Source organism: Sinocyclocheilus anshuiensis, unplaced genomic scaffold (assembly GCF_001515605.1).
Source record: "Sinocyclocheilus anshuiensis isolate Anshui unplaced genomic scaffold, SAMN03320099.WGS_v1.1 scaffold603, whole genome shotgun sequence".
Lineage (NCBI taxonomy): Eukaryota > Metazoa > Chordata > Actinopteri > Cypriniformes > Cyprinidae > Sinocyclocheilus > Sinocyclocheilus anshuiensis.
Window position 1 is genome coordinate 331524 of NW_015551055.1, and position 20956 is coordinate 352479.

The window sequence follows — 20956 nt, forward strand, 5'->3', positions numbered from 1 at the left end:
AAAAAAACATACACAAACAAAACCAAATTAAACCCTGCGGCTCGTGACGATACATTGATGTGTAAAAACACGAAACGATCGGTCTGTGCAAGAAACTGAACAGTATTTATATAATTTTTTACCTCTTATACACAATGCGCAATGTCCAAGATCCGGCGCGTGACGCGTGTACATGCTCTGGCATAGAGACAGATATATATAAGTAGATTCCCGCGGCCCATAGAAACATATCTATGTCTACTATGCCAGAGCACGTACACGTGTCACGCGCCGGATGTTGGACACTGCGGTGTATAAGAGGTAAAAAATTATATAAATACTGTTCAGTTTTTTGCACAGATAGATCGTTTCGTGTCTTTACACATCAATATCAATTTGGTTTTGTTTGTGTATGTTTTTTTGACTCTCAAAGCCGTGATTCCCATTCACTTCCATTATAGGACTTAAGGCTTCAATTAAAGTCTTACAGGTTTGGAGCGACATGAGGGCGAGCAAATGATGACAGAATGTTTGGTTGAACTATTCCTTTAGTGTGTCATGATTCAGTTGGCCTGAAAATGACTGATTCAATCATGCTCCTGTGGCTCAGTGGTAGAACATTGCGTTACCAGCGCAAAAGGTCGTGGGTTCGATTCCCAGGGAACACACATACTGGTAAAAAATGTATAGCCTGAATGCACTGTAAGTCGCTTTGGATAAAAGCGTCTGCTAAATGCATAAATTATTATTAAAACCGGTCTAGATTCGGAAAACTCCCTGGGCACTTGTCACATGACGCGATAGGTAACAAGAGTCAGTTAAAAACCATGTAGTCCACTCCCTGTACTCGTCCAATTCAAGTGATGATTCTCTAACCCCTGTAACCAGGCAACAATGAGGTGAGTCACCAGCTGAAGAATGATGTCAATAAAGAGAGCAGATGTTGAGCAGATGTGTAGCTTGGTTCAGGATGTAAAAGTCTCCCTCTGGAGCAGTCTGCAGCATCAAGGAGCACTTTTAACAGTAAACCACACAAAAACAGAGCGTGACGCAGATTCTCACATTCTCTCTGTGTGCGGTGAAGGTGTGACCGTTTCTGTATTAGATAATGTGCTCAGAAAAAAAAACATTTTACACACAAACATCTTGGATTGCACAAAACCAGCACCATGAAAGTGGGATATGAAATTGACATGATTTTGTTTATTTGGCTTCCTCTTAAGCATGAATGAATAATGACTCTATTAAACTAAACTAAAACTTCACTAGCTGAATAACAGAACTGGACTAGATTTGTATTTCTTGAAGGAAATATCAGTGCTTCAACTGATTAAAGTTCTGGATTCTGTGCAAAATGAATTGTGCATTACAGCTACAAAATGTGATGGAATCAACACACAAGTGCAACACAGTGTTTATGTAGTTAAACAGATAAGAAAAAATACCAATACCAATTAATTACAAGAAAGATTAATCTTAACACAGCGTGTAAACAGTATAATGGTGTCATAACTATGACATTATCTCACTTTAATCCTAATCTCACTTTAAACTTTAATCTTAGATTTCTTTAAAATAGATCTGGGAAAAATAACGTGTTAATTCCTTCGATTAATAATGGCTGTTTAATATGTTAAAAATAATTAACGCAGCATCCATTTTTTCAATTCCTGCAGTAGCTTTGTTAATGTCTTCCCAACACATCCTTTGGCTAGCGTTAAAGTAAGTTCATTTACTGTACATCAAATCTGTTAGAATATTTTAAATTTATTTGTAACTGCTAAATAAAAACAAAATACCTTTAATTACTAATTTAATTAAAATCAATTCAATTATTTCTCCTTCAACCACTGTGTGCTCAGGTTTGCTCTGTGCTTTGGGTCATTGTCATGTTGGAAGGTAAACCTTCTTCCCATTGACATCTTTCTGGCAGAGAGCAGCAGATTTTCCTCAATAATTTGATGGTATTTTGCCCAATCCATGTTTCCTTCTATCCTGACAAGTGCTCCAGTCCCTGCTGCAGAGAAACACCCCATAACAGGATATTACCAGCTCCATGCTTCACTGGAGGAATGCTGTTATTTGGATGCTGAGCTGTATTGGATTTCTGCCAGATGTATGGTTTGGTGTTGAGGCCAAATAATTCAATTTTAGTCTCATCTGCCTCAGAATCTTCAAGGTGTGTTTTGGCAAAGTTCAGTCGTGACTGCATTCTTGCAACCCTCCCATACAAGCCACATTTGTGGAGAATTTGTGATATTGTTGTCACAGGCACACAATGACCACTCTTTGTCATAATTTCCTGCAGCTGCTTCAGAGTTGCTGTAGGCCTCTTTGTAGTCTCTCTGAGCAGTTTCCTCCTGACTCTTTCATCCAGTTTGGAGCGACGTCCTGATCCAGGGAGGGTCTGTGTACCAAATACCTTCACTTCTTAATAATAGACTTCACTGTGCTTCTAGGCATTGATAAAGCCTTTGAAATGTTTTTGTATCCATCTCCGATCGAGCTCAATCAGATCGATTAAGGTGTTTACATGAAGGCTTTTCAGTCCGATTGAGCCGTCAATCTGATTACAAACGGATTATTTGGTTGCATGTAAATGTAGCCACTGTCTTGCCACCCATAGTTGATTGTTTGCTTCATTTGCACTAGCAAGGACTGAAATGCTCCAGGAAAGCTCTTTTCATGCTGAGCTAATCAAAATGACCACAGCTGATCACAGTTGAAAGTCAAATAGCTAGTATGTGCCATTGAGAAGGTGATTAGCTACACCTGATTGAGTTTACAAGTCATTTTTAGGAGGGGGGTGATCCTTTTCCAAATCAGTGATTGTATTTCTTTTTTTTTTTTTCTGACATGTTGATGTTATATCTTTCACTTGGATGTTATACTATATGTTGCACTGAGTAAAGCTGGATAAAATCACATCCAAAATAAAAGTTTTTACATAATATGTGTGTATGTATATATAAATACACACACATTCATGTATATATTTTCAAGTAAAATATGTTATGCTTATATATTAAATATATTTATATATAATATAAATTATATGAATATAAATATATACATGCAAATACATGTAAATATTTTCAAAATATATACTGTATGTGTGTGTATTTATATATACGTTATAAATATACAGAATACACACACATATATTATGTAAACAAAAACTTTTATTTTGGATGCCATTAATCGCGATTAACCGTTTGACATCACTAATATATATATACATATACATAAATAATAATAGTATTTGTATCAGTGATATGGCCATTAAAATATGAAATAAAAATTTCAAATTTCAAATATTTAAAAATATTTTTAGGTGTTTCCACATTAATTTGGAGAATGTGAAAATATATTTGATTTTTTTTTTTTAATTGATCAACAGCCATACTTAAAAATCATATAATACTTCACCCCAAGGCTAAAATTATTCAAAAAACAAAGTTGAAGTCTGGAGTTTAGCAGAAGAAAAAGAAGAGCACCAGGGGAACAAAAGTAACTGAGGTGAAGAGAATGCTAAATGAGTAATGTGGCTGGTGTGTGCACTTGTAAAGAATGTGCATATATGTGTCCCTGTTATGGAGTACATAGTGTTAATGTTGCGTACCGGCTGAGTTCATGCACTCTTCCACTGAGCCAACTGTGAACTTGCTCTGCAGAATGCTGTTCATGTCCTCTAAAAAATTCACAGTCTCAAGAGGGGATTCAATCCTTCCTTTACCTTGATTGAGGGAGAAAAACATAAAAAGCAAGACATTTCAAATTCATGTTAAAAACAGAAAACCTCTATTGTAGCTTGTCAGAGACTACAAATATAATATATGTGAGAATATGAATATAAATTATGCGAGGTATTTAATAATTCCCATCTATTTTTATTGTGTTAGGGGATAATTCGACCCTCAAAATGAGCTGCACAGACAGTCATGATAATTGCAGTGACTATTTGAACACTGAGGTGCACATAACTACAAGTCAGTATAAACAGTATCTACAGTGCCAAACATTAATACTGGCAGCCTTAGTAAATATGAGCAAAGGCAAAAAAGTGCACATACACTTCAGTATAGAGTATAAGCAGCAACCCTCAGTGATACTCTGATAAAATAACACTGAGAAGTGAAAAAAAATTTACTGGTGGTTATAAAATCCTATTAAATGTTCCATGCGATGTTAAATGTTGCCAATGTTTACAAATATTTTTTTCTAAGTTATTTTGGTTCGCTTTTTATTTATTTACAGTGTACTTACACAAGAAAGTACTGAATAATAAAAGGAATGTAATATGCATCGTGGTTAGGTTTAGGTTAGATTCAGGGTTAGTACTTAGTTATTACATAGTACATCGTAAATACATGTAAAATAGGATTTTTTTTCCCCATATACATTTTTATTTTTTAAAGTTTTTGATTTATTTAAGTGAATTAATGAAGTAAAGGTAAATTAAAGGAAGAAAAGGAAGACCATGACTAATAAAAGAAGACTTATGACTTGTCCAGGGTCTTCCTGATGTAGTGAAAGACTGTTTTCTTCAGTCATGAAATGTTTCAACTGGAGAAGAGTGTGAGTAATCTGTACCTGTAGCTGATATTCCAGCACTGGAATCTCCTCGTCCTCTTTGGGCCCAAACTGTTTGCGTGTGGCGGAGAATCGCACAGCCACAGCCACCGCAAGCTTCAGATTGACCAGTGCCATCCTTGTAATGCCTACCCTGCCTCCTGACAGAGCCCCTAAAGATGCCTCAAACCGCTTATTGGGGTCCTATAAAGGTGTGTGGTTAGAAAAAAGACAGGATGGAAAGAAACATGTAATTGAAGTTATTGAAAACACATAGACACAAACCACAAAAAATGTGAGGAAAAAGAAGGGCATCCTCAACCTCTCACCTCTCGTTTGTTTTCAGAAAAAGCCCTTTATGTCTTTCTGTCAGTAATATTGGCTGATGTTCTGGCTTTCACTATGATTAAAAACTCCCTGTTTGTTTGAAAGGAAAGCATAGGGATTCCTTCTCGTACATCTTGCATAGCACAGCACAGCAGCTGGAATAACAGCTGCTGCACCACTGCTTTCTCTTACTGCAGAGGGAGCAAAGCATTGCAAGATGTCTACACAGATACAAACCAAAATAGCTGTTTTTTCCTGCGTTCATAATAACAAAGCAAATACTGTTGCTTTGCACATGTCCTATATTTGAAAAATGAAAGGTGTTACAATAAGGTTCTAAACATTAACAGCTAATGCATTAGGTATCCTGAACTAACAATGAACAATCATTTTGTTTTACACTTTTATTAATCTAGGTCAATGTGAGTTGTTAGCTCATTTTAGTTCTTAATGCATTAATGTTGAAAATCTATTAATAAATACAGAAAATTAACATTAACAAAGATTAATAAATGCTGTTGTATTGCTATTACGAATTTGTATGCATATAACCTTTTTTTTTGTAAATGGATAATAAAACCAGGCAGTATATGTAATGTTTATTAGGCAGTCATATAATATTGCTTACTTTAAAAGGTGAAACATAGCGCCCGTCAGGCGTAACATCTCCTGTTTTGTTTAGCAAGTTTTCCCGAGGTATCCTCACATCGTGGAACACTGCAAAACTGACAAAAACAAAATCATTACTTTATTTTGGACACTCCGAAAATTGTTTTTGTTAAATGATTACAATGAAAAGTAGAATGAAGAATAACATTTTCATTTATTTGAACAGAAGGATATAGTATGGAGATGAAGTGAGACAGATATCAGATGGATACATCCATTTATGGTTTTCTTTTACCGCCATCTAATGTCCAAATACTGTAATCACAACAGCTCAGCAGTCCACAGTCTAGCAGTAAACTCACCCATTATCCAGACCGTTCTGACCCAGTTTCTTTCCCATATCCCTGACCATCACTCCTGGCATTGCCAGCAAGGTCTTTGGATCCCTGACCTAAAAATGTAATTACATTAAAATCAAATTATTCACAGCTGCTCTAACAAGACAAGCAAATGAACTGAAAAATGTATTTTCACACATACTTGGACTACAAAGGAGTGAAGGCCGTGGCATTGCCCATCAGGGGTGTAGAGCTGTGCAAATACGACTGAATGAGTGGCCGTCTTTCCCAAGTTCCCTACCCAGAACTTTGCTGCTTCAAAGTCTGGGGAGTTTATCACAAACTCCTGCAGATTAAAAAATAAAAATAAAAAAAAATTAGCTAGGGCTATCAAAAATAATGAAACAGATGGAAAGATCATAAAAACCAGGTAAAAGAATAATAAGAAAGCTTTTATAATGACAGATGGCTTTGTGTATTGTGGATTTAGCTATAAGCGAGTCATAGTTTGAGATATTTTGTCTCTAAAATGCTCCATTGTGATTTGAATTATTCAGATAACATATAAACAGTTATCATGAATCAACAATGAACAATAGTATTTATTACTCTACATGAATGTTAACTTCTTGTTTTGTATTTATTTTATTTTAATATTTGCTTATTATTACATTAACATTAACCTACATTAATGAATCAACAATCGATGTCTCTTTATGATTTGTAAGGCAATGATTGTATAATCTCATGATATCACTGAAAGTAGAGGACACGTTGTTGCATCGGGTACTGGAGTATACTAGAGTACCTGAGTGCTGGGGTCATATCTTGTCCTCAGGGCTCTCGTGTTGCTGCCATGGCTCAGCTCTGTCAATGCAAAGCATCCAAACGTCTAAAGAGACAGACACAATATTAACATGCTGTCAGTGGCTCATGTGGTTTGCCATGACTAATGTCAAAGGCAACTTGCTGGTTTGTATACACACACACACACACACTTCCTGTTTATGGCCTAATACTGAGCTTGTGTGTCAAAATGTCCTAGTTGTATGGAAGGTGAATAATGATATGCAAGAGAGTCAAAGCCATCTTTTAATGTATCATACTATCATACTTTGAGCACCAAAATATAATAATCTATAAAAGCAAATATTTATCTTATGATAATCTTTAAATTCAAATAATAAAACTGCATTTTCTGGTAACACTTTTCCATAACATTCTTTAGTTAACCATGCACTAACTAACTAGCATTAACTAGCAATGAGCAATACATAGGTTACAGTATTTTTGAATCTTTAAAAAAATAATAATTAATTTTAATAAAAATACACCTCTTCATTGTTAGTTCATGTTAGCTCAGGCTCATTAAATAATCTTAAAAGATGCACGTTTTGATTTTGAAAATGTATTAGTACATGTTGAAATTAACTATGATTAACTAAGACTAACTTTAGAATAATTTTTCATTGTTAGTTCATGTTAAATAATGTAGTTAAGTTTATTGTAAAGTGTTAGCCATTTTCCTTGTGGGTTCTTAAAAAATCCTAAGCAACCATATTTGCTATGAATGCATTCAAGATGTAGTGCATGCTCACTCATTACACTGAACCTGAGAAGCTTTTAGTTGATTTTTTATGGCTGAGATGGTTTTATATTTGCTGCATGCCATAAAAAACTGATAATTTACCATAATTTGCTCAATGTCCTGCACAAACATCAAGTGTCTCCGAGATGCTGTGTTTGCCACTGTGGCTCCAAACACCTAACATGGTTGAAAACAAAAACATTTCGATTTAAAAGGTTTTTAAACAAACAATCCCAAATATTAATTAACAATATTGGCATGGTAATTTTGTGAATTATCCACAAAGAGGCAAAATATCACTTCAAGCAATTACTTGTGTGTGAGCTTTACCCATTTCAAAATGGGTTCATTCTTAATTCGTAATTTGTAAGGATTACAAGCTATTCTTGGAAGGGTAGTGCATTAAAGGGGTCCTATTATGTTTTTTCACTTTTTCAACTTTAGTTAGTCTGTAATGTTGCTGTTTGAGCATAAAACAGATCTGCTTCAAAAGGAGATATTTTATTTAACAGAAATCACTTTTCAAAAACTACAACGAACGACTCGTTTGGACTACAACGCATATTTTCCGGGATTTGTGATATCACAAATATCGACGAATGGGACGAGACCTGGTTGAGCTGCACTAGAGAAGGCAACGAGTGTCATCACTATGTCGGAGACACGCTAGCTTTCCCAAGGTAGACGAACTTAGAGTGGTTACAATCATCCGGGTTTAAATTGCGCTCAAATTGATTTGATTTTGAGCAATATTTACACTGAAGCTCGCAGGTAGCTATGGTAAGGGGCATGACATTTCCCAGAGTGCTGCCAATCACAACACACACTGGCCCAGCTAACCAATCACAGCACATTTCGTATTTCAGAAGGCGGGCCTTCATTTGATACAGGAACTATTCGAGCCGTTCATGCCAGACTGGGGAGAGAGGTGTTGTAATAATGTAAAATATGTGAAAAATAATGTGTTTTTCGAACAACCTAGTATGAGAGCCTGTTCTAGTACACCCCAAAAACAAAATCAAGACTTTGTAAAAGAGCATAATAGGACCCCTTTAAGCTCTCTGGAGGGCATATGAAATGGCCTCACCCCTTTGTTAAGGAAGTACTTGGCTCCCAAAGACCAGTCATACATTCCCAAACAGTCACTGAGGACCGTCATCTTCCAGGGGTTCTACATGACATCATCTCGTGTCACAAAGTCATATTTAAATAACTGTTTACAGCGGCGGAAGGTGATTTCTCGTTTCTGCTCCACTGGGATGTCCTCACCAGGCTGCCGGGGCAAAGAGCGGGTCACTCTCAAGTGCTCTGAACAAGTGCTGCTGCTTAGAGAAAGAAACGAAAGAGAGCTGAGAAGAAATCTATATCAACCTGTGGACTAGTGATGGAAGAAACAAAGCTTTTCGAAACTCTGAATGAATTGAACCAACTGTGTTGCAAAACGAACCACTCAAAACACCGCAGGTTGGCAGCACCTGCTGGTCAAATCAATATACAGTGGGTACGGAAAGTATTCAGACCCCCTTCAATTTTTCACTCTTTGTTATATTGCAGCCATTTGCTAAAATCATGAAAGCTAAGCACAAGCATGCATAATTACTAACCCTTTTACATACCAATTGTAAATGTTTTCATGAAAGTGTAATCAATTAAAGGTGACATATCATGAAAATCTGACATTTCCAGGTTTTAAGTGCTATAATCAGGTCCCCAGTGCATCTACCAACCAAGGAAACGTGCATTATAATATTACTGCCCCTTAATCTGTAAATTTACACCCAGGGCGCCGTTATTGTGTTTTCGCAAGCGACAACGTGTACTAGTTCTAATGGCATGGCGAAAGTTTGAGCAAAACATGCTAACTGTTCTGTCTTTGGCTGCACAGAACGCAGTTTAGAGTCCCAGCCTCAGACAGCAGTGGATTTATTGATTTATTTACTGTATATTGCTGCTGCCACACAGATCTAAAATAAACATGCGATTTATTTCCCAGCTGTTTACCTTCACAGACATAACCGACTGTTTTTTGTAACTTGTGTGTTTTTAACGTAAACTTGTGTGTGAATGAGAACTTAGTTTAGTACTCACATGCTGTGACAGCCACTTTCTGTCCGTGTGCTTCGGATGTGTGCTCTCAGAAAACCGTATATCAGAAGTTTAAACTCATATGGTTTAAAACGCATGATTTCAGCGTGATAAACATGATAATCAGAACCAAAACATAGGTTTTTTAGCAGGTACCAGCTGTAATGGCCCAGTTCTATTCTGGAAAAGGGGGCGGGGAGCAGGAGCTGATTTGCATTTAAAGAGACAGGCAAGAAAAACAGCGTTTTTCTGCTTCCACTCAAAATAGGCATTTTTAAAAAGATATAATAAATGATCTGTGGAGTATTTTGAGCTGAAACTTCACAGACACATTCTGGGGACACCAGAGACTTTACATTACATATTGTAAAAAGGGGCATAATATGTCTCCTTTAAATGTTATCTACAAATAATTAAATACCATTAAATGTGAATGTTCTGTAAACGTTTTGTTCCTTTATTAATGCGTAATGCTCGTTTTGTGTGTTATTAGGCAGGCTTTGGCAAACTAGGTCAATTAGAAGCAATTAAATATCATTCTCATTTTATTATACATGCATAAGTATTAAAAATTCATTGAATGAATTAAAATTAAACTCAATTATAAAACTGTTAAAACCATTAGACACTTATTCATGAGTTCACCAGATCAACAGCATCTAGTGGCAAACTATCAGAATTTTGAAATGCTTTGAAACTAAGGTTTAAAATAGAATAACGTAACAAAAGTCTTGTTTGCTTAAAGGGGTCATATGATGCTGCTAAAAAGAACATTATTTTGGGCTTGGCAAGGTTGAAACAAGCTCTGAACTGCTGATTCAAAACAAAATGAAGCAGCATTTGAAAGCGCCCATCCCTTCACTCAGACTGCTCATAAGGAGGAATCATTCATTTGAAATTCAGCTCAGTCTGTCTGAGGAGCTTTCCTGATATGGACTAAATGAACTAAGCACACTGTCTCTGTAGGGTTGTTAGGACAGATGTATGTGATAAACTTACTTTTGATTTATATAGGTATATTTATATAAGTAGTTATATTGTGCATAACTGCTGTTTAAAATAAAGTATGTACATCTGGTTACAATTTTTGGTTTTATTTATTGTATTTATTTTTTGTCTAGCATAGTAATCTTATTAAATGTGTATTTTTCCTGGCCAAAAAAATTAAAAATAAAATAAAAAGATGAGCAAAACATAAACATCTTACCTTGAATGCAATGATTTCTTCACCCTCCAGAAACCGCAACATTTCCTTCCAGCTGAAGGATGCCTTCTTCCTGTAGATATCCAGTGGACCACTGGGAAGGTCTGGGATGCCCTCATCCATTTTCTCTCCCAAAACATACTTAGCATCTGCTAAGTTCAATTGTTTACGCTGAGTTAAAAAGTCATATGGCACATATACAGTATACATACAGATGTACATGTCACAATATCAAAATAAACAGTAGCACCACCGGCCATGTATTACTACTATTCTAGCACGCTAGCTAACGTCATATCACCACTCATAAACATTAAAGAAAACGTTTTATAAAGTGCATTGTTTTTAAAGATGCAGAAGGATTTGCTTTCATATCAGTAATTTGAATAGTGCTGGAATAACATTTGTTTTAGCTTGTCCCGTAACCTCGAGAGCTACTCTACTCAGCCCTGCCCCCTCGGAGGAGGAAGTGCTCATGTGACCAAATACAACCAACCAGAGAAGCTCTGCTGCTTAAAGGCGCACTGCACTGAAAAATACCTGTGCCCTCTGTGAAAGCCAGCGTCATAAGTGTACCTGGAGGAGTGTGATTCCTTCGGGATTTTTAGTTTAAAGTTTAAACAAACAGGTTATGTTTCTTAGACAGTGGCAATATGGTAAGACAAGGCCATTTATATTTTATTTCTACATCTCATTTAATACACAATGACCATTCAAAGTGCTTTACATAAAAAAGATAAAAAAATCAAAATAAACATTAAATAAGCTAAACAGCTAAATAAGAAATGAACTGAATAAATTAATAAAATTACAATACAAAGTAAGTAATACAATTGATTACAAATAGATTACAAATGTATTTTAAACATTTAGAAAAAACGCGCAGAACATAATAAGATGACTTGGACGCAGCAACGCACAGTGCTCGTTCAAGTTCAAGTGCACAACTAAACAGGTGTGTTTAATCAAACAAACAAATAAAAATGATATCACTATTGTTAAAATATTTTGAAATTAAGTATTTTTTCCGAGTCATTCTGGCACACACAAAGGGCCCTGTTTTGAGTTGTTAACATGATTTTGTATGCCAGGGGACGCTGTTATGCCGCTCTACAGAAAGACACAAGGGGGATGTGTATCCGTGCACTGCACTTGCTTTATTAACTTCTTTTGAGTCTTAGATTTCCAGCCTGTTAACGGGGATTAATGGAAAGAAATTTAATAATCACATCATGTGTAAAGAGAACACAGAGATGCCAAACAATAATTTTTCCAAAGAATCACTTTATTCCGAATGATTTATTATTATAAATAGCATATAATAGACGGTAGCAAATGATTTTATTATGAGGAGAAATATAGTATTTTGAACAAGTTGGGTCTTGCTTTCTGACTCACACATGGGCTGTACTGTAGCTGTTTTGTGATTATTGACTTGTTGGTGAGAACTGCAGTGCTGCATGAAAACCATTCCACAGTCATGCCACATGCATGCATACAGTAATCACTTCAAGACTCAAGGGATGACAGATCAAAATATACAGGGGTTCTCATAAATAAATAAACTGCAGTCTCACTAATATTGTGAGCCTCTCTGTCATTTATATTCAGTGCCACCAAGAATACAGCACAAGAATTCAACAACAACTTAAAGACTACAGTAAAGATGTAGTCAATGTTTAAATTCTCAGTTAATAAACTATTCATTTTATTATATATTCCTAAGTCATGTTTAATTTAAGTAAGCCTGGCACAGAGCATGACCTCACTCTTTCTCACGGCCTCTCATCCCTTCCCTTCCTCTGGGCTCACTCGATCCCTCTCCTCCTCTGTTTGAGCCATAGGGAGTAATGACACAGTGGATAATGTTGTGACCCACTTTGTGCCCCTGGCAGGACTAAAACACTGAACTCACAAACACTAAACAAAAAACAGATAGACATTAAGCATGCATGGGTAAGCAATAACTCTGAAAGCTTTGCTTTGTGCATGCTATAGGTGGGCAAATGTTTCCCAACAACATATCCTAATAATGATACAACACAGCTGAAAACAATGACCTATGATTTATACATTTCTAAATACATTCTAAAAAAAAACAAAAAAAAAGCTCCCTTCTCATTTACCCTGATTAAGCCTAGTCCCAGACTAAAATTTAATTCTGAGCTGTTTCAACTGAAAGAAACTTGCACTGACTGATGTTAAAGTATATCATTGCCTTTGTTTTGTCTCAAGATGCACACCAGTAATGTTTTTTCTAAGGCATGTTAATAAAAAATTACTTAAATGTCATAATTGAACTATTGCCTAGTCCTGGCTTAGTCTAAGCCCTGTCTGTGAAACCAGGCCTTAAAATTGATCAACACAACTACAATTTTTATAGGGTTGATTTTTATTACATTTTTATTAAGATTTTAACTTTTAGATTTATTTTTGTTATATGAAAGTCACATCTATTTCCACTAAATTTCAAATGGCATTTATGTGTAGATTTCAATGACTTTCCAAAGTTAATAGAGAAATGAAACAAACGTTTTTAGAGTTTGAGAAGTGGATTTTAGGATAAATTGTTTTAAATTAGGCTGTAAAAAAGGAGATAAACAGCAATTGTGTCACAGACCAATGTTCGGTGATCATTTTATCTCAGTGTTCTTTTTTAATATATATATATGTTTTTTTAGTTTTAATCTTTTTTTCTATAAATTTGGAAGCAGATTATGAGCCCAATCCAATATTTTATGGTTATCTTAAAAGACTAGACACTAAAGACGTTGGGAAGAGTGTTGCTCTAATGCTCTAATGTTAATGCAATATTTATGTCCTTCATATCCTCTCTCTAAGTGCACGTAATTTTAATGGATCTGGAAATGCTTTGTGATATCCACTAGAAGCTTCCTCTTACTGTTGAATGTTGTGGTATCGGTATGCAAACAATGCAAAAACTTCTTTCGGTATGCAAACAATGCAAAAACTTCTTCAGTTTCAGCAGTGAAGCTTCTACAGTTTATATTACAAAATCTTCGAACGTCCAAAAAAAAAAAAAAAGGTATAATTTCCCGCTTGCGATGAGAGCAGCGCTTTTGTGTTCATTTCCCGAGCTCGTACGTACTGGGTGTGTCCGCTCTGTCAATCAAAACTTGCTCAATCCGTAAGCCCCGCCCCTCCTGTTCTCGGCTCCGGTGCAGCACACGGACTGTCAAGTCACCGCGTAACTTTGCTCAATCACTGGATTAAACATCACTTTTGGAGTACAAAAACTTACTTTTCCAGGGTGTACCGTTATCGGACCAGTCTTGGATGAGATGGAGGTTTAGGAGGCCTGATTGTCGTTGTAAAGAGTAAGATTTGGGTTATATTCAGTGTTTGATGGCTGCTGGGGATGGAGCCCAGCTGCCGGCGACCGTAGCGGCCAGCAGGAGCGTGGAGAAGGCGCTGGAAGAGGCTGCGTCCAGCGGAGCGCTCATCCTCTCCAACCGTAAACTAAAAGAGTTCCCCCGCACCGCGAAGAACTATGACCTGTCCGACGTTACACACGCAGGTAAGACTTAAATAAAGCGGTCACGGGATGAGAGAGAGGGGGAGGAAATGGATCAGTGCATTTAATGTCCTTTGTTTGAGTGTCTTCTTCACCTGCGCCCCTTCTGCAGGGGTGTACGAGCACCACCACCATCACGCCCGACCCAGAAAAAGCGGATCTTTTACTTTCACGAACATTGTAGGAAGCAGATCATCTGATAAGTTCATTTAAGTCCTCGCTTTCGTTTCTACAGAACTCCATCACTGCCCACACATCAGCTTATTGTGTTTTTAAAGTCAGGTTGTTGAGTTTGAGGCTGGTGTGTTTGCTTTACAAATTGAAGACATCTGCGCTGTGCTTCTCTTCCTGTTGTTGAGGTGGAAACTACATTCAGGCTGAGCCATCTTACCACAGACCCACTGTACAACTTCACATTTGATCTGAGTGCAGTGAAAAGCCAGCAGAACTGGTGATATAAAATGTTATTGTTGTAGTCAGCTCATTTTGAGTGCACTCTCATTGGTAGGGAGCTTGTTGAGATCCATCTTGCCAGCAGCACTAATATGACCATCTGCTCCTCTCATACAAAGTGGGTAGGCCTATAAAGCAGTTTGTCTTTGAGCCATAGAAACCCCCACATGCACATGATCTGATGTCTAATAGAGATGTTGCAGTGCATTTAAAATGTACTTTGGGCTAAGCGACGATAATATCTGCATGTGGCATTTCATGCCATTTACTGTAATTTCAGTTCTCGTACCTCTTTGCGACCCAGAGCTGGAGTTATTGAGAAGTTAGACCATGCTGTAATAATCACTCAAATGCATTAATTTAGCTAAACAGTGCTAAAACCACCAGAATTTCTGTGCAGAAGAATATCCTGACATTCACATACTGATTATGTAGCCTAATCATTGTTTAAATGCATTATTAAGATTGTCATAACCCAGTTAAGACAATATTCGAGATTCTAGCTGGCAAATGGCTGTATTCTTCAGATTATTCACTGTAACTGAACATCCAAACCAAGGTCATTCTGTGAGATGTTAGAAAAAGACAGTGGTGACAGTGGTTGAGCTCCTGAACAAAACACATGTTTGGAGCGAGGAAAAGGCCTACGTTTTCTAATTCATTGTGCTCTGGTATGCCATTGTTAAGGACATGAATGAGAATTGTTTAGAGTTCATTAAATTAAATGTGGCGTAATAAACAGCGAGAACGAGCATCTCCAGTAGGAAAATTAATGCACATGTCATAATTTATTCTGAATATTCTGATTACATGTACACAGGAGGAATAATCCATTGTTGTTGTTGTTGTTTTCAGAATAAAAACTTAACCAAAATACATACTTTAATCAGATCAAATGTTGTGCAAAATAGTAATTGAGAGGAACACATTCAGATTAGAAGAATACAGTTTTCACTTTCTCCCTTCATAGTCTTAAATATTTGGTGACATCATTACGGGTGATTTATTATGAATCTTTTTAAGAATACTGACTTATATTGATGGCACTGAGGCACTGCGTAGCTTGAGACTGAGTCTTCTGCTCTATAGTTCAGTATGTCAAGTCTTAGGTTTAGATGGTCTAATCTCTTATTTTTCTGTGGAGGTTTTTCACATCACTTTTCTGCATGGATAACCATGTTGCCTTGACAACCGTACTGTACATCTGACTCTCCAAAAGCCAAGCACCAGTTTGGGATCAGTCTGAGGGTGCCGAACAATTCAAGAGAACTAGGCCTGAAACTTCCATTTATAAATGCTAGAAATCCAAGCATAGATCCAGTGTAAAACAATCATTCCATAATAATCATGTTCCAGAGACACACCTACCGTCAGGTGGAGCATGATTACTAGGTGTTGCTCACATATTACTGGTTGTAGTTGCAGTGTGTATTTTAAGTGCACTTGAAGGTAGGTGGAAGATGATAGTGTCTCGTTTTTGCTAAGGAGGCAAGGATTGATGGGCCTTGGTTTGTTCTTTCACGCTCTTCAATCTACACACACTCATACATAGTCACATTATTTTCTGAAGCACCCTTTCCAGTATGGACTAACTACCCCTCAGGAAGGTCAGGGATTCAGTCTTGCTGGAGGTCCAGTTCGGTGATGGACAACAAAGCTCAGGCTCATCAATCTTCCCCGAAACCCTTAAAAACAGACCTCTATACTCATAACCAGAGTAATAATATAGCCGCTGTTGACTTTACCCTATAACAATAACACAAGCTAGACTGTACCTCAGCACTTTAGGGTGTGATGATGACGTCCCAGACTGCCTTTGTTTTCAGCGTCCCAGAGAAGTGAAATAAATTTGAAAGAGGTGCTGAAAGATGGATGTAGAGAAAGCTTAAGATAAGAGCGTATGAAAACAGAAGGACCACCGCAGAAGCAGCTCTTGAGTGGAAAATGTTCTCGGGACATGGGCACCAATAGGATCCTCCAAATAAAATCACAGTGAATGTGTTTTTGTGTGTGCATTGGATGAAAATATTTGTTTCCATCCAGCTCCCACATACTTGTGACCATGCCTGGGGCATGAACGTCATGTAGCCCGTAACACAGTGTTTCATTCAGTGGGACACACTCCATACCACAACTAAGCCTCACAGCAGCTGAGAGAAAGAGGGGAGGGACAGAGGCCTGTTTTTGATAAAACGAGCTTGTGGACTGCTCCCATTGTCGTGATATTCCCGAAATAGGGACCCTCCTCTTTCCCCCCAACTGCAGTCCCATTCGTTAAGACCCCTCCTCCATTGTCTGAGGCAGGCTTCTCTCTCTCTCTCCCCCTTGCTCTCTCTCTAGTTTTTATCTCTTTCTTTTCTTGGTTGGGTGAAGATTCCCATTTATCCAGATCATCAAAGAAGGCCTTAAATTTGGTGTCGGTTGGATGTTTTTCAAAGGGCTTTCTGAAGATGGCCTAGATTATATTCTACAAGACACTCTCCTCATGGCTTATTTCCATTGATCTGTTATCCCCCATCAGTAATGTTTCCTCTCCGACATTAGCCTGTAGGCATGGCTGTGTCTGGGGCAGTGAAAGTCTGGACTGTCTGGATGTTGGACTAATAACGGTCTAGTTTTTTGGCATACATTCAGAGCTGCATTTGACTATCTGTGTCAGTTTTGCCTGTGATTCGATTGCCTGTTTGTTCAGTAACTGTAACGAACAAACTCCTTAAAGCGGCCAGCATTCATTAGAAACGTCTAGACAATTAAAAAAAATATATATATTGTTTTTGTGTTTTATAGATAAATACTTATGATTCATGTGTGTTGATTCATGTTCACAGGCCTTATGCACCATTTTTCTTTTTTTGAGGAAGTGCAGGCTCACTACACGAGATAAGACAACATGACAGAAAAGAACTGAGTTTTAATAATCATTCTAATTCAATGAGAATATGGAAGGCCACACCACAGCTATAACGATAACAATATAGAGGAACAATACCATTGGAATCACTTTAATTTTTTGGGGGCTGAAGAAAGATAAAAACATTGTTTTAAAGAGCTGGAGCATTTAAAGAAGCAGCTAGATGACATAACTGCAGCGCACGTTTATATTAAACAGAACATTATTATATTGGAGATGGAGTGGACGCTATCATTATCGTTAGCATCATTATAGTTATCTTTCTTGCTGTGAATGGGGGAATTTAACGACTTCACCCAAAAATGAAAATTCTGGATTAAAAAAAAAAATTCTGACTTACCTTCATTGTTACAAACCTGATAGAATTCCATCTTTGAAATGCAAATGCAGATATTTTTCACAAAAAGATTTCTGTCCCTCATTTGAATGTCCATTGGACCAAAACATTGACACTTAAAAAAGTTAATTAAGACATTGTAAAAGTAATCCATATAAATCAGGCTGTTTAAGATCATTTAAAACCTATTAGTCCAGGGCCCGTATTCACAAAACATTTTATCTTACCACTAAGAGTTCTCCTAAATAGCAGTAAAAGTTTTTAGCTCTAATTGTCAGCCTCTTATATGTATGTTTCTCGTAAATAATTAGTCAATATGCATTAGGGCTGGCCTCGACTAAAGATTTTTCTGGTCAACTAGTAGTCGTTCATTTTAAGCATTAGTCGACTATTAGTCGCACTTTTATTAATAAACCATATAAATCATAATAATGAGCCTTTAATTTCCTACATAGCCTAATAAGCGCTCAAGCGCACGCAAAAAAAAAAAAAAGGCTTGCCACAGCACACCGGCAAATAATTATGAATGTGTTAGGGAAAAACAGCCAACACTGCATTAACGTTTTAATAATTTATTGTTACACTAGTGCTTTCTGTTTTCGGATTAAGAGACGAAGTCGGCAACACTGACTCGTAGGGGTGTGACGAGATCTCGTAGCACAAGATCTCGTGAGATCCGATGTGTCTCACGAGCTCTGACTGGTCTCGCGAGAACGTGACGATATCCTTGCAAGACCTTTCAGATATATTTGCATTACACTGGCTCGTTCACCAGTGGTGGTATGTAAGATATTTTGTTCACAACAGGCAAGTGGCCGCATGAATAGCGGGGAAATTACGCAGTGTAGTCTTTATCCAGTCATAAAAATAGAATAAACCGTTTAACGCGGAATGTCACGGAATTTGTCAAATTTTGAATGAATTAATCAAAAGTAGGTCATTACACTTAAATCAAATCACGATATGGACTAGTATCTGTAAATATTAAGCCGCAAAAGTCGATTTAAATATGAATTCTGCATGTTCTGCGTGTCTCTGTTAATGAATGGTGCAGACGCGCGGTTTTCATTTACTACACACACACTGAAGCGTGCGTGACGCTCGCGGGGATTTCAACATCTTCGGTCTCACTAAATGAGGACGTAAACACATGAACAACATCTCCAGAACTGCTCTGAGAGTCACTTCATGAGCATTTTAGCGTTTGATTTGAGTAAAACTAGCGTCATATCACATACACAGAACTGTAAAGGTATTCACGGCAACCCGTCAAAATAAAAGTCAGTTTTGATTTGAAGACATTGTGCCTATAACTATTTTTCAGTAGAATGTACATTGCCTAATAACTACTACTACTACTACCACTACTACTACTACTAAAATGAAACAAACATAATTTTTTAAGGAATAATCACACAAAACATTTCTTCAATGTTTTAATTTGAATAGTATATCCCCTTTGTTTGCCAAAAAATCTTGTTTGCTTAATTTTCAATAATTAAAAGATAAATGATCAATTAAATTAATGTTTTTTGCCTTCATTTGATAACAAGAAAAATGTAAATAAAAAAATAAAATAAAAAAAATCACAAGGCTACTTAGTCATGCTAAAACACAGAATTTGGTAACAATACAAAATATAAATAATATGGTGAGAAAAAATAAAACATTTCACAGGGCCCTAAACATGTAATTTTTGTTAAACTTTTAAAAAATTGATGTGAAAATGTATAAGTTTCATGATTTTTAATAATTAGACATGCTTTTTAATTAATAAAATTTAATTTAACTATTAAAAAGGAGTCGAGAAAAATTAAAACAGAAAAAATGGAATCCAGAAAAATTTTAACGGAATTTAGGAACCTATTTAGGCCCTAACTATCACTCAGCCTTGCACCCCCCAGTTTGGGAACCACTGCTTTATTCTTTTAAATGGATACATTAATTGTGTTTATTATATATATTTTTTATTAAAGTGGAAATCAGTTTACTAAATAACGTAAATTTGACTGACTGCTTCACTTCCACTTTAAAGGGATATTTGTGTTGTTTATTATTTATTTTTATTTATACTATTTATAATTTTTGTGCAATTACTTGCCTGTCAGTTGAGTTTGTAGCAAAACATTCTGCAGAGTTTACATGTTGTTTATTACTGCATAAAATGCATTAAAATAGATGTTTAATTTCATAAAGTACAAGTTGATTTCAAAATGCACCTACATTTTTTTGTAGTTGAATAAAAGACTAAAAAGATTTTTCCCTATATATTTCATCGAGAAATTCTTTAAAAAAAAGTCTAAAAATCTCGTCTCGTCTCGTCTCGTGGGATAAGTGTCTCGTCACACCCCTAATAATCATTCATCAAAATTTTACTTGATCCACCTTTTATGAATGTGCTAAAAAAATGTATGAATGTCCTAAAAAATGTTGTTGATTTGCAATGATACTTTGATGCCCCAAAAAACCTCTGTTGTGCAGCACTTTCATTTGATTACGAATTTGATAAGATCAGCATTTTTTAAACAATCCGCGAGAATTCTTGTAGTTCAAACATGACACTAGCAAAAATTGATGTGAAAATGTATAAGTTTCATGATTTTTAATAATTAGACATGCTTTTTAATTAATAAAATTTAATTTAACTATTAAAAAGGAGTCGAGAAAAATTAAAACAGAAAAAATGGAATCCAGAAAAATTTTAACGGAATTTAGGAACCTATTTAGGCCCTAACTATCACTCAGCCTTGCACCCCCCAGTTTGGGAACCACTGCTTTATTCTTTTAAATGGATACATTAATTGTGTTTATTATATATATTTTTTATTAAAGTGGAAATCAGTTTACTAAATAATGTAAACTTGATTGACTGCTTCACTTTAAAGGGATATTTGTGTTGTTTATTATTTATTTTTATTTATACTTTTTATAATTTTTGTGCAATTACTTGCCTGTCAGTTGAGTTTGTGGCAAAACATTTTGCAGTGTTTACATGTTGTTTATTACTGCATAAAATTT

The 20956-nt window shown here is 36.2% G+C and overlaps 2 protein-coding genes across 4 annotated transcripts in view; one reads left to right on the forward strand and one right to left on the reverse strand.

Annotated features, from left to right (window-relative positions):
* Positions 1-8572, reverse strand: part of LOC107661972 (peroxisomal acyl-coenzyme A oxidase 3-like) — a 21594-nt gene extending 13022 nt beyond the window's left edge. Inside the window, exons 1-7 of the mRNA XM_016451798.1 lie at positions 8501-8572; positions 7516-7590; positions 6634-6717; positions 6028-6171; positions 5850-5938; positions 5507-5603; positions 4573-4755 (exon numbers count right to left, since the gene is read on the reverse strand). Coding sequence (XP_016307284.1) covers positions 4573-4755; positions 5507-5603; positions 5850-5938; positions 6028-6171; positions 6634-6717; positions 7516-7590; positions 8501-8572 — 744 coding nt within the window. The remainder of the gene's footprint in view (positions 1-4572; positions 4756-5506; positions 5604-5849; positions 5939-6027; positions 6172-6633; positions 6718-7515; positions 7591-8500) is intronic.
* A 5301-nt stretch (positions 8573-13873) lies between these two features.
* The window catches only part of LOC107661958 (leucine-rich repeat and calponin homology domain-containing protein 3-like), a 47931-nt gene continuing 40848 nt past the window's right edge, over positions 13874-20956 (forward strand). For all 3 annotated transcript variants that reach the window (XM_016451781.1, XM_016451780.1, XM_016451782.1), the window contains exon 1: positions 13874-14240. In XM_016451781.1, coding sequence (XP_016307267.1) covers positions 14069-14240 — 172 coding nt within the window. In that variant the 5' untranslated portion in view covers positions 13874-14068. The remainder of the gene's footprint in view (positions 14241-20956) is intronic.